Genomic DNA, 14,513 nt, shown 5'->3' on the forward strand with positions numbered 1-14,513 from the left:
TCTCCTAAGCACCAAATTTGTAAAACTGCCCACCAGGCAGTTTCACAAGGTCTCTCAGGCAGTATCTAACTTCTTCAAATCTATACTTTCTCTGATCACTCACTTGGGCTTCCCAGGTAGTGCTAGTGGTAAAGAATCCACCTGCCAACATAGGAAACACAAGAGATGCAGGTTTAGTCCTTGGGTTGGGAAGACACCATGGAGAAGGAAATGCCAACCCATTCCAGTATTCTTGACTGAAAAATTCCATGGACAGAATAACCTGGTGGGCTATACTCCATGGGGCCACAAAGAGTGGACACAACTGAGAACACACACACATATCACTACTTGTGAGTCATCCCCACATTCACCCAACTGTCAAATCTACTTAAGTACCTCTCAAATACATCACTTTCCCCCATTTATAATGTGCTACCACATTAGTCCAGACATCATCTCTCACATGGAATTACCCAATAACCTGCTGAGTCACCTGTTCCACTTATCTCTTCAAATCTCTTCTCCACACTGCAGCCACAGTAACTTTCCAAAACCTAAGTTTCACCATGTTGAAAGACTTCTAGTCTACAGTAGTAAGAAACTAGAAGAGTCCCTGTTGAGCTAAGAAGGGCTAAAGCTTAACAAGAAAGAGTAAGAAACAGTCAAACTGAAGGAGCAGTAGTTGGTGGTGGATACTCACCTCCTGTCCCGTGGCTACATCCATGGCCGTGTACACAGTGCCCGAAGCGCTGAACAGGGGTGGGAAAGGAAAAAAAAAAACAGGCTTTAGATGAGGTGACACTTGTCAAATGAAGCTCTCCACACACAATCTGGCAATGCAAGTGTTAATAAAGATAGTAGCGAAAAATGATCCTCCCCTTCGTCTCTTCCACTCTCATGAAAGGCAGTATGTAGCAGCAAAGAGAATATAGGCTCCAGTGCCCATCAGGAAGTGAGGAAAGAAAGTAGGGACAGAGAAAGAACAGAGAAAGAAAACAGAAAAACACTGGAATAATGCTAGGAAAGCGAACATGTCCATTCAAAATGACTAAAAATCTCACTTTATGCCTATGAACTCTGTATATCTGTGAGTGGTATGCAACAATATTTGTAACCTTACATGACAATGTGTCAGATTTACACAACGCAATTGAAAGAAAATTAAAATTCTATGTAATGCAAAAATGTATTCTTGGCAAGACCTGTGATTACACTTCCCAGAGAAGTCATGTCAGTTAAGGGAGAAAAGTCACTTTTAAGTTTGCCTGGAAGCCAGAAATTATAGTCATCAGCTTCCAAACTACAACTCTTTGGTTAGGATTTTATTGTAGCTACATGTCAGGAATTTGAGATCAAAGATACAGACAATCAAATAAGGACTAGATTTTCTACATTACCAATTACTTCCTCATTACTAATAATCCTACCTCTAGCCATCTTCTGTCATAAAATTCATGTCTATATTCCTGTCCCCATTCCCCCTTATCCCACCAGATATACCATTCTTAAAGAGCAAAATGCCCAGGCCTCACAGGACTGGACATTTTCAGACTGCTTCTCCATGATTATAGAGGCTCTGAAAGCTATTTGGGCCCACTGGGCAGTACTTAATTGTTTCTACCTCCAATAGACATATAGACACATGAATTCCAAGTCAAACAAACAAAACTCTTCACTCTTAAAGGGGAAAAAAAAACAAGCAAAAATTATAATAGTACCAATTTATCATGTATATGTGATATGTACAGTTTTTTTAAAGATTTTTTAATTTTTTTATTGAAGGGTATTTGCTTTACAGAATTTTCTTGTTTTCTGTCAAACCTCAACATGAATCAGCCATAGGTATACATTTATCCACTCCCTTTTGAATCTCCCTCCCATCTCCCTCCCCATCCCACCCCTTTAGCTTGATACAGAGCCCCTGTTTGAGTTTCCTGAGCCATACAGCAAATTCCCACTGGCTCTCTATTTTACATATGGTAATGTAAGTTTCCATGTTACTCTTTCTATACATCTCACCCTCTCCTCCCCTCTCCCCATGTCCATAAGTCTATTCTCTATGTCTGTTTCTCCACTGCTGCCCTTTAAGTTCTTAAGAACCATTCTCCTAGATTCCATATGTATGTGTTAGAATACGATATTTGTCTTTCTCTTTCTGACTCACTTCACTCTGTATAATAGGTTCTAGGTTCATCCACCTCATCAGAACTGACTCAAATGTGTTCCTTTTTATGGCTGAGCAGTATTCCATTGTGTATATGTACCACAACTTCTTTATCCATTCGTGTGTCAATGGACATCTAGGTTGCTATCACGTTCTAGCTATTGTAAATCGTGCTACAATGAACAATGGGATACATGTGTCTCTTTCAACTTTACTTTCCTCAGGGTATATGCCTAGGAGTGGGATTGCTGAGTCATTTGGTGGTTTTATTCCTAGTTTTTAAGGAATCTCCATACCATCTTCCATAGTGGCTGTATCAATTTACAATCCCACCAACAGTGCAAGAGCATTACCTTTTCTCCACACTCTCTCCAGCATTTATTGTTTGTAGACTTTTTGATGATGGCCATTCTGACTGGTATGAGGTGATATCTCAATGTGGTTTTGATTTCCATTTCTCTAATAATGAGCAATGTTGAGCATCTTTTTATGTGTTGTTAGCCATCTGTGTGTCTTCTTTGGAGAAATGTCTGTTTAGGTCTTTTTCCCCACTTTTTGACTGGGTTGTTTGCTTTTCTGGCATTGAGTATAAGAGCTGCTTGTATATTGTGGAAATTAATCCTTTGTCATTTGTTTCATTTGCTATTATTTTCTCCCATTCTGAAGGTTGTTTTTTCACCTTGCTTATAGTTTCCTTTGCTATGCAGAAGCTTTTAAGTTTAATCAGGTCCCACTTGTTTACTTTTGTTTTTATTTCCATTACTCTAGGAGGTGGGTCATAGAGGATCTTGCTAAGATTTATGTCACCGAGTGTTCTGCCCATATTTTCCTCTAAGAGTTTTATAGTTTCTGGTCTTGCATTTAGGTCTTTAATCCATTTTGAGTTTATTTTTTGTATGGTGTTAGGAAGTGCTCTAATTTCATTCTTTTACATGTAGCTGTCCAGTTTTCCCAGCACCATTTACTGAAGAGGCTGTCTTTGCCCCATTGCATATTATTGCCTTCTTTGTCAAAAATAAGGTACCCATTGGTGCCTGGGTTTATTTCTGGGCTTTCTATCTTGTTCCATTGGTCTATATTTCTGTTTTTGTGCCAGCACCATACTGCCTTGATGACTGTAGCTTTGTAACATAATCTGAAGTTAGGAAGGTTGATTCCTCCAGCTCCATTTTTTTTTTCTCAAGACTGCTTTGGCTATTTAGGGTCGTTCATGTTTCCATATGAATTGTGAAATTTTTTTGTTCTAGTTCTGTGAAAAATACCATGGATAATTTGATTAGGGATCGCACTGAATCTGTAGATTGTGTTTGGTAGAATAGTCATTTTCACAATACTGATTCTTCCTACCCAGAACCATGGAATATCTCACCATCTGTTTATGTCATCTTTGATTTCTTTTATTAGTGTTTTATAATTTTCTGTGTACAGTTTCATCCTGGAGAATGTTCCATGCACACTTGAGAGGAAGATGTATTCTTCTGCATTTGGATGGAATGTGCTGAAGATATCAATGAAAACCATCTCATCTAATGTATCATTTAAGACTTTTGTTTCCTTGTTAATTTTCTGTTTTGATGATCTGTCCATTGGTGTGAATGGGATGGTAAAGTCTCCCACTATTATTGTGTTACTGTCAATTTCTCCTTTTATGTCTTTTAGTGTTTGTCTTATGTATTGATGTGCTATGTTGAGTGCATAGATATTTACAATTGTTATGTCTTCCTCTTGGATTGATCCCTTGATCATTATGTAGTGTCCTTCCTTATCTCTTGTAATATTCTTTATTTTAAGGTCTATTTTGTCTGATATGAGGATTGCTACTCCAGCTTTCTTTTGTTTCCCATTTGCATGGAATATATTTTTCCATCCTCTCATTCTCAGTCTATATGTGTCTTTAGCTATAGTGGGTTTCTTATAGACAGCACATATATGGGTCTTATTTTTGTATCCATTCAGCCAATTTGTGTCTTTTGGTTGGAGCATTTAATCCATTTACATTTAAAGTAATTATTGATATATATGTCCCCATTGCCATTTTCTTAATAGTTTAGGGTTGATTTTATAGCTCTTTTTTTTTCTTGTATTTCTTGACTATATAAGTCCCTTTAATATTTGTTGTAAAGCTGGTTTGGTGTACTGAATTCTCTTAACTTTTGCTTGTCTGAAAGCTTTTTATTTCTCTATCAATTTTGAATGAGATCCTTATCAGGTCCAGCAATCTTGGTTGTAGATTTTCCCCTTTCAGTACTTTAAATATATCCTGCCATTCCCTTCTAGAGAAGGCAATGGCAACCCACTCCAGTACTCTTCCCTGGAGAATCCCATGGACAGAGGAGTCCAGTAGGCTACAGTCCATGCGGTCGCTAAGAGTCAGACACAACTGGGCAACTTGACTTTCACTTTTCACTTTCATGCATTGGAGAAGGAAATGGCAACCCACTCCAGTATTCTTGTCTGGAGAATCCCAGGAACAGAGGAAGCTGGTGGGCTGCCATCTATGGGGTCGCACAGAGTCGGACACAACTGAAGCAACTTAGCAGCAACAGCAGCATTCCCTTCCGGTCTGCAGAGTTTCTGTTGAAAGATCAGCTGTTAAGCATATGGGGTTTCCCTTGTATGTTACTTGTTGCTTCTCCCTTGCTGCTTTTAATATTCTTTCTTTGTGTTTAGTCTTTGTTAGTTTGATTAGTATGTGTCGTGGTGTGTTTCTCATTGGGTTTATCCTGTATGGGACTCTTTGTGCCTCTTGGACTTGATGGACTATGATTGACTATGACTTCCTTTTTCATGTTGGGTAAATTTTCAACTATAATCTCTTCAAAACTTTTCTCATACCCTCCCTTTTTCTCTTCTTCTTCTGGGACCCCTATAATTTGAATGTTGGTGCATTTGATATGGTCCCAATGGCAACCCACTCCAGTACTCTTGCCTGGAAAATCCCATAGACAGAGGAACCTGGTGGGCTGCAGTCCATGGGGCCACTAAGAGTCGGACATGACTGAGCAACTTCACTTTCACTTTTCACTTTCATGCATTGAAGAAGGAAATGGCAGCCCACTCCACTGTTCTTGCCTGCAGAATCCCAGGGACGGGGGAGCCTGGTAGGCTGCCATCTATGGGGTCGCAAAGAGTCGGACACGACTGAAGCTACTTAGCAGCAGCAGCTGCTGAGACGAAGAGACGTCTCTGAGACTATCCTCAGTTCTTTTCATTCTTTTTACTTTATTCTGCTCTTCAGAAGTTATTTCCACCATTTTATCTTCCAGTTTACTGATTCATTCTGCTTCAGATATTCTGCTAGTGATTCATTCTAGAGTATTTTTAATTTCAGTAATTGTTTTGTTTGTATGCTTATTCATTAATTCTTCTAGATCTTCTAGATCTTTGTTAGATTCTTGCATTTTCTCCATTTTGTTTTCAAGGTTTTTGATCATCTTTACTATCATTATTCTGAATTCTTTTTCAGGTAGTTTGCCTATTTCCTCTTCATTTACTTAGACTTCTGTGGTTTCTAGTTTATTCCTTCATTTGTGTTGTATTTCTCCGCCTTTTCATTTTTTTTTTAATTTATTGTGTTTGAGGTCTCCTCTTCCCAGGCTTCAAGACTGAATTCTTTCTTCCTTTTGGTTTCTGCCCTCCTAAGGTTGATCCAGTGGTTTGTGTAAGTTTTGTATATGGTGAGATTTGTGCTGATTTGTTTGTTTGTTTGTTTGTTTTTCCTTTGATGGGCAAGGCTGAGTGAGGTGGTAATCCTATCTACTGATGACTGGGTTTGTATTTTTGTTTTGTTTGCTGTTTAGATGAGGCATCCTGCACAGGGTGCTACTGGTGGTTGGGTGATGACAGGTCTTGTATTCAGGTGGTTTCCTTTGTGTGAGTTTTCACTATTTGATTCTCCCTAGGGTTAGTTCTCTGGTAGTCTAGGGTCTTGGAGTCAGTGCTCACACTCCAAAGGCTCAGGGCTTGATCTCTAGTCAGGAACGAAGATTCTACAAGTCATCTGTTACAGCATTAATTGAGATTAAAACAAATATCCAAAAACGAGAAATCAAAGATGAACCCCAGACAAATGGCAGTTACAAAATCAGGCAAATAATAATTAAAATAATGGAATATACACATATACATATATACCCAGGAGCAAAGTCAAAACAGTCCAACAAAAATAAAGTCCAGTAGATTGACCCAGCATACAAAAGAAATCAAAAATTATATTTACCAGTTAAGAACAAAACTAACTAAAGTGCAAAGTGGAAAACAAAACTAAAGCAGGATGCCAAGTGGGGAGTAAAGTAATGAAAACAAAAATAACAAATATGTTGAGAGGAAAGAAAAGTAAAAAATAAATAATACATATGCAAAGTAAAATAGAGATAGATGAAGAAGATTTATATACATTAAAGATTAACTGCAAGGAGAAAAGAACAGTAGGAAAGGCAAACAAAGGAATAAACATACAAAAAATATAATAGGCTTAAAAAAAGTAAAATTATAAAAAAGAGAAGAGAAAAAAAAATCAGAAGAAAAAAAAAAAGGAAACTTCCACAGAACTGCAAAAATCCAATGTAGAAGCAGAGGTTTTTAACAGCAATAAAAAGTGTGACTGTCAGAATGACCATCATCAAAAAGTCTACAAACAATAAATGCTGGAGAGGGTGTGGAGAAAAGGGAACACTCTTGCATTGCTGGTGGGAATGTAAACTGATACAGCCACTATGGAAGATGGTATGGAGACTCCTTAAATAGCTAGGGAAAAAACCACCATATGACCCAGCAATCCCACTTCTAGGCATATACCCTGAGGAAATCAAAACCGAAAAAGACACATGTACCCCAACGTTCACTGCAGCTCTATTTACAAACAGCTAGAACATGGAAGCAACCTAGATATCCATCGACAGATGAATGGACAAAGCAGTTGTGGCATATATACACAATGGAATACTACTCAGCCATAAAAAGTAACACATTTGAATCTGTTCTGAGATCGACGAAACTACAGCCCATTATATAGTGAAGTAAGTCAGAAAGAGAAATATAAATATCGTATACTGACACGTATACATGGAATCTGAGGAGATGACACTGATGAATGATTTTCAGGGCAGCAGTAGAGAAACAGACACAGAGAACAGACCTATGGACAGGTGGAAGGAGAAGAGGGAGAAGGGCAGATGTATGGAGAGAGCAGTGTAGAAATGTACAACACCACGTGTAAAACAGATAGCCAGCGGGGATTTGCTGTACGACTCAGAGAACTCAAACAGGAGTTCTGCGACGGGCTGAAGGGTGGGGTGGGAGGGACATGGAAGGGAGGTCTGGGAGGGAGGGGACATGGATATACCTATGGCTGATTCTTGGTGATGTATGACAGAAAACCACAAAATTCTGTAAAGCAATTGTCCTTCAATTAAAAAAAAAAACATAAAAGTGAATATATGTATAACTGGTTCACTGTGCTATACAGCAGAACACTGTAATTACAACACTGTAAATCACCTATATTCCAATAAAAATTTAAGGATTAAAAAAAAAAGGTGTGACTGAATATACACATATACACCCATAAGCAAAATCAAAACAGTCCAACAAAAATAAAGTATAATAGATTAACCTGGCGAACAAAGGAAACTCAAAATTACATCTACCAGAACAAAACTAACTAAAGTACAAACTGGAAAACAAAACTAAAGCAAGCTGCCAATTGGGGAATAAAGCAATGAAAATAAAACTAACAAATATATTGAGAGGAAAGGAAAGAAAGGAAAGAATAGATATGCAAAGTTAAATATAGGTTGATAAAGAAGATTTATATACATTAAAGATTAACTGCAAGGGGAAAAGAACAGTAGGAAAAGCAAACAAAGGAATAAATGTAGAAAAAATATTTTTAAAAAATTAAAAATTAAAATTAAAAAAAGAGAAAAGAAAAAAATGGAAAACTCCACTGAACTGCAAAAGCCCAACATCGAGACAGAGGTTTATAACAACAATAAAAAAATGTCACTGAGGGAAAAAAAAAAAAAGAAGCTCAAAACTTAATTTCATAGTGCCAACAAAATCAACAACAACAGAAGGGGAAAAAAAGAAAAAAAATCCAAAAGAATTTACAGAACAAGTCAAAAGATAAGAATAATAAATGTTTTTCTTGAGTCACTGCTGTCAGAGTTCTTTCCCTCACTAAGAGTCACAGACTCCCTAGGATGCCCTCCAACACTGTACTGATCTCTGGACCTGCTGTGGGGGAGGCTCAGAGTCTAACCTGGTCCTACTCCTGTGTGTTCTTGCCTCCAGTGTCTATAGCCATCAGAACTAGTGCGCTTTCTTCTGTGGGAGCTCTCAATGTCCTTTTATATATTCCATGGACACAGAGTCTGCCTAGTTGACCCTGTGGATTTAATCTGCAGCTTGAACAGCTGGTGGGAAGGTTTGGGGTCTTCTTCCTTAGCCACATTGCCCCTGGGTTTCAATTGTGGTTTTATTTCCACCTTTACATGTGGGTCATCCGCTGGGGTTTGCTCCTGAGGCTGCTCTGGAGGACTTGGGCTTGCCCGTGAGGGCCAGGTGTGGAGGTCGTGAGCTGCTCGGGTTGCAGGGGTTCTGGCTGCACCAAGTACTCAGGGGAGTTGGTGGCTAGGGCAGCAGGAAATATAGTGCTCTAGAAGGGTATGGCAACCAGTATTGGCCAATAAGCTCCAGTATTCTTGTCTGTAGAACCCCCCTCCCTAACAGAGAAGCCTGGCAGCCCACAGATTACAGGGTCGCAAAGAGTCAAACACTACCAAAGCGATCCTGCGCGCATAGATGCAAGACTTTTTTTTTGCCTGTGGCAGCTCTGCCCCAGTGAGAGTGAGCGTGAAGGTGACCCAGTTGCTTGGCTTTCGGGGACCCTGGCAGTGCCAAGTGTGCAGGGATACGGACTGCCTCTGCCGCAGGAGTTATGGCCCTTTCAGAGTCTGTTTTCAGGCCTCTTGCAGCTTGCGATCAGAAGGCCTCTTAGGCCAGTCTTTCTTGGTAGCTCCACCCATGCAGGCACGTAGAAGGTTCCCTTGCCTGGGGTCCTACTCTGTAGACCAGCACGTCGGGCACTTAAAAGGGCACCCTGGGTGGGGTCCCGCTCTGTAGACCAGCACGCCGGGCACTTAAAAGGGCACCCTGGGTGGGGTCCCGCTCTGTAGACCAGCACGCCGGGCACTTAAAGGGGCACCCTGGGTGGGGTCCTGCTCTGTAGACCAGCACGTCTCGGCACTTAAAGGGGCACCCTGGGTGGGGTCCTGCTCTGTAGACCAGCACGTCCCGGCACTTAAAAGGGCACCCTGGGTGGGGTCCTACTCTGTAGCTCAGTGTGTCAGGCGTTTGATGGGCCAGCCTTTCTACTGTTCAGCAGCTGATGTTGGCATGTGTAGAGAGAGAAGCTATGGTGATGGCCCCACCCCTCTATGTGTGACTCAGCAGTATAACCTTGCTTCCATGGCCGCCTGGCTTTCCTCCACCAGCATTTCCCACCACAATCTTCTCCCTCACATCCCCTCCATCTGTCTCTCTCTAGTCAACAGCAGCCCTCACCCTGCTCCACAATCCCTAAACTCCAACTCCCAGCCACTGCGCCTTCCAGGGGACCTGCATCCCTGTCCGGGGTATGTATGGCTGCAGCAAGAACTGTCTGATTCTCATTTCATTTAGGCTGCCACAGATCAGCTGTTTCACTCTCAGCCTTAAATGTTTCTCCTCTGGCTCAGACAATTGCCCCGATGTGGGGATTGGACCCCTGCTTCAGTTCCCCCACTGGCCAAAGGTCCAGTCCTACTAACACTCCTGTTTATCCCCCTAGTTGCTTCATCCTACTGAGTTTTGCATGGTTCTATATATTCCTTCCACTGGTCAGGTACTCCTGTCTACTCTCAGCTGGTATTCTGCATGCACTTCTGTGTCTGAAGGTGTATTCCTGACGTATACCATGGAGAGAGATGTACTCTACATTCACCTACCCTGCCATCTTGTTTCTTCTAAGAATTTTTTAGGTGGACTATTTTTAAAGTCTTTATTGAATTTGTTACAATATTGTTTCTGTTTTGTTTTGTTTTTTTGGCCCTGAGAAATGTGGGATCTTAGTGCCCCAACTGCAACCAGGGGTGCAGTATAGAACCTGCACCCCTCCAGTGAAAGGCGAAGTGTTAACAACTGGACCACCAAGGAAGTACTCCATGTATAGTTTTAAAATAATGGAATGTGGAAACATCAGCATAGGTGCTTAATAAGTATTGCATTCTTCTCTTAGCACTAACAGACCTACCTGTCAAGGAAGCAAGGACAAAACTTTTGCAGATAGTGCCTATTTATGGGCCACATATATTTGCATATGCATATATATAAGATATATAATCAGCAGTTTGGGAGGTGAAAGACCCTGAATCCACAATCCCTCTCCCTTAAGTGAAGAAACTGATGTCCAGAGATGGGACCTGACTTATCCACACTTGTCTGTGTACCTTCCTTCTACATTCTTAGTATCTCAGTGTAATTAGCTAAAGAAAATACCATCCCAGATTACTCAGAGGTAAGGAAAATAATGCCTTCTCAATGTGTTAACTACCTTATAATAGGTCAGACTCACAAAAGCATGTCTAATAGCAGAAGCACTGGACCAGGGAAAAAGGAGATCCACTCAAGTCCAGGGCTATTTTCAGGATTAAATTGAACATAGATGCAAATAACAGTTGTAAGCTATAGAATACTGTATAAATACAACATCAGTATACTATGCACTACTTTATCTTATTTCAGAAGTTCTTCGGTACATAAGAAAGAAAACTGAGGAATTCCCTCGCATTCCAGTGGTTAAGAATCCACCCTCCAATGCAGGGGATTCGGGTTTGATCCCTGGCTGGGGAATTGAGATCCCCCATGTCGCAGGGTAACTAAGCCCACATGCCTCAACTAGAGAACCCATTTACTAAAAACTATGAAGCCCATGCACCACAACTACAGAGCCCACACACTCTGGAGATTGCACAACACAACCAGAGAGAAGCCACCCTACCGCACCTAAAAATCCCACATGCTGCAAGGAAGATCCCGTGTGCCCCAACTACGGTGCCACAATTTCTGATGCCCTGGCGCACCAAAAATTTAAAAAGAAAGAAAAAACAGAAAGCTTCAACGACTTCATTAAGAACAATGTTTTCATTCATGTAACACTGAGCGCTTTCTACAAGCCAGATACTTTTTTCAGTTTCTTTTTAATTTTAGCTAATTGGGTATCTCTATAGAAATCTCATTCTTTTTCTTTTTAAAGGCATAACTTACCTAAACTAATCTGCATAAATCTCAAGCATACAACTTGATGATTTTTCAATATGTACACACCTACATGTTCACCATCAACCCCTCAAGGTTCCCTCCTGCTACTTCCTAATCCTCCTAGACACAACCATTATTCTGACTTACATTAGCATGTATTAGTTCTGCCTGTTCTTTAACTCCATATAAAAAAATCACACAGTATTTGCTCTTTTATATCTGGCTTCTCTTGCTTAAAAACACTTTTAAGACTTATCACAGTATATTATAATTTTTTTGTTTGACTGTCTATCTCCTTCTGTAGATATGAGGGTCTCTCTGAAAGCAGACACGGCCCGATTCATAACTGTACTCATGGCACCTAGTATCTAACAGAGATTCAGCTAAGATTTGCTGAATCAGTACATTGAGGTCAAGATGCAGAAAAGGAACCAGAGAGGAAGAGACATGATTTCTGTCATCCACGAGAAAAACAGGGCCCATTATACTAGCAGAAGAGTCTGTAAGTTCTGTCTTCCGTTTCATATTAGTGCTGGGAAGTCTCAGCACCAGGTAAACAAGGTTAATGTGGAAAAATAGAGCTATAATTTGGGAAGAAGGTTTTTGTAGTTAGAAAATAAATGGATTTTGCACTCTCAGTGCAGGGATATTTTTAGCAACAATGTCAGCTAATTGCACATCTCACATATTAAAACATAACTCTGGAAACCTGAGATCAGCCTAATAAAACACCTTCAGATGGGTGAGGGGTGAGGTGGAGAATGAAGAAAAAGGTTTATAAGAGGCAAAACAAAAGCAAAATCATATACATCAGCACACATAATTTTTAGTCACTTTTCTAGGGAAACAAAAGGCGGCTACTAACCCTTGTCCAATCTTCTCAAACCGTGTGTATTTCTTCTTAGGATCGCCCACACTCACTATGCTCCCTTTGAAAGAAATAAAGAATATAACATAAAGAACATAAGTTTTTCCCAGATCAACAATACAAAACAAGCTCCATGTTCCCCCAACTCTGAGCCAGCAAAGATTAAAGAACTATCTCCAATACCCCAAAACCACACTAAGGCGCTTAGCTTTCCCTCTTAAGGTTCAACCAAAAATTTCACCTCCTTACCACTTTGATTAATAGTACCCTAATCCACTTCTAATCTCCTAAAAGTTATTCATTCATTTTTAAATTCATCAATTCAATAAACATTTACTCATTTTAATATGCTCACTTATTATGCACTAAGCCCTAGGTTGAGTGCAACAAATGAAGAGACAGATGAGACCCAGTTAAGGCAGTCTCTGCACTCAAGAAGCTGTAATCTCATATAGGAAACAGACACCATGTATAAAGTTCCATGAACATATAATAATTGCTGTGACACAGAAAGAAGCAAAAATATAGACCAGAAAGGCCTCAGAAGGGAAATGAATCTGCACTAATTTTTACAGGGTTAGGAGGAATTTGCCAGAGAGAGAAAGTCAAGAAGGGGTTACAACAAAAAGTATTTCAAGTGCAAAAACACAGAGACATGAGAAAGTTCACAGTTTCAAAAAAAAAAAGTGTTCTGGAGATGGTAAAACTGAGCCCCACCAAAGGGAAGATACTTCCCCTCAAGGTCACACAGCAAACTGGTGTCAGAGTTAAGATCAGGAGTTCAGGTTTGGTCTCCCAGTCCAAAGCACTTTCCAATAATATCAATCAGTAGGATTTGATACACTTCAAATACATTATCTTATTTGATTTAGAAATGAGACAGGTATTAACATTCCTATTGAAAAGATGAGAAAAAGGAGGGCCAGGGAAGAGTAGAAAATTGCCCAAGACCCAAGTTAATGACTGTGCTAGGGCTTCAACCCAAGGGTCCTTAACTCTCAGGTCGATCTGTTTTTGCATAATTCTATGTTCCAAGTATTACTGTTTCTAAAAAAAAAATCTGATTCAGAGAAAAAGAATACATACAAAAGTATATAGATGCCAAGGGAAGTGGCTTTTCTTATTTCATCATTGCATAAGGGCTCTGGGGAAGGGCGAGGCTTCCCTGGTGTCTCAGACAGTAAAGAAATCTACCTGCAATGCAGAAGACTCAGGTCCCATCCTGGGGGCAGGAAGATCCCATGGAGAAGGGAATGGCTACTCACTCCATAACCCTTCCCTGGAGAATTTCATGGACAGAAGAGCCTGCTGGACTACAGTCCATGGGATTGCAAAAAGTTGGACATGACTGAGCAACTAACACTGGGCAAGGGCAACTTTGGAAAGAGTGAAAATTTTTTTAAAAGTCAAATAAGAATTATCAGGATGAAATCAAAAGCCACTAAGCTGAGGAACCAGAAACCTCAGCTTTAGAAAGCAATGCCAGTGGGCAGACTTCGCCAGATCAGTCACATCAAATCCTCTTTAGAAGTAGATAAGTTCAAAGAATAAATCAAAAGCCTTGTCAGATGATTTTTTCAAGCCTACAGGCCAACCCATTCCTTTCTTCTCATATGAATTCTCCCGCAGATTACTGAAAAAGAGAAACAAGCTGCCCTAATATTCCTCATCACTAAAGAAAGCAAAATGGGAGTTCCCACCTGACTGCAAGAAATAGCATGCTCTGATTACAGGAGCACAAGCTGCATGCTAATCCCATATCTGTGAGTTTTTGGCTGCATGAATTTTTGCAGAGTATTTAGCATTCCTAGCCTCAAATAACTTAACTGCAAAAAATAAGGATTATAATGTCTGTCTTCACAGCCCTAAAATGAGGAATAAATGTTCATTTGGTACATATTGCAGGCTCACAAAATGTTAGTTTCCCTTCCTTCTTTTCATACCAAATGGCAGATCCGTCTTCTGCCAACAGAAGCATCAATAATCAACATAGCACTCTTCCTCACCAGGTTTAGACAAGGCCTCAGTCTTTCTCAACACCACCTTTAAGATTATATCGTAAGTAAAAGCTATTTGTCATCTCCATAAGCCAAGCCTGTGGTAAGTGATTCCCAGCCTCTGAAGTGTGCTATTCACATACTCTCTCATCACATTCCCATCCTAATGTAGCATCTAATCAGGGCTGGTGAGACAGAGGAG

General features: G+C 40.2%; 1 protein-coding gene across 9 annotated transcripts in view; it reads right to left on the minus strand.

The window, feature by feature from the left end:
• The window catches only part of PAK1 (p21 (RAC1) activated kinase 1), a 161,344-nt gene that overhangs the window by 28,610 nt on the left and 118,221 nt on the right, over positions 1–14,513 (minus strand). For all 9 annotated transcript variants that reach the window (XM_043875365.1, XM_043875337.1, XM_043875356.1 and 6 more), the window contains 2 exons: positions 12,312–12,375; positions 683–731 (listed from right to left, as the gene is read on the minus strand). In XM_043875365.1, coding sequence (XP_043731300.1) covers positions 683–731; positions 12,312–12,375 — 113 coding nt within the window. The remainder of the gene's footprint in view (positions 1–682; positions 732–12,311; positions 12,376–14,513) is intronic.

This window comes from Cervus elaphus, chromosome 2 (assembly GCF_910594005.1).
Source record: "Cervus elaphus chromosome 2, mCerEla1.1, whole genome shotgun sequence".
Taxonomy (NCBI): domain Eukaryota; kingdom Metazoa; phylum Chordata; class Mammalia; order Artiodactyla; family Cervidae; genus Cervus; species Cervus elaphus.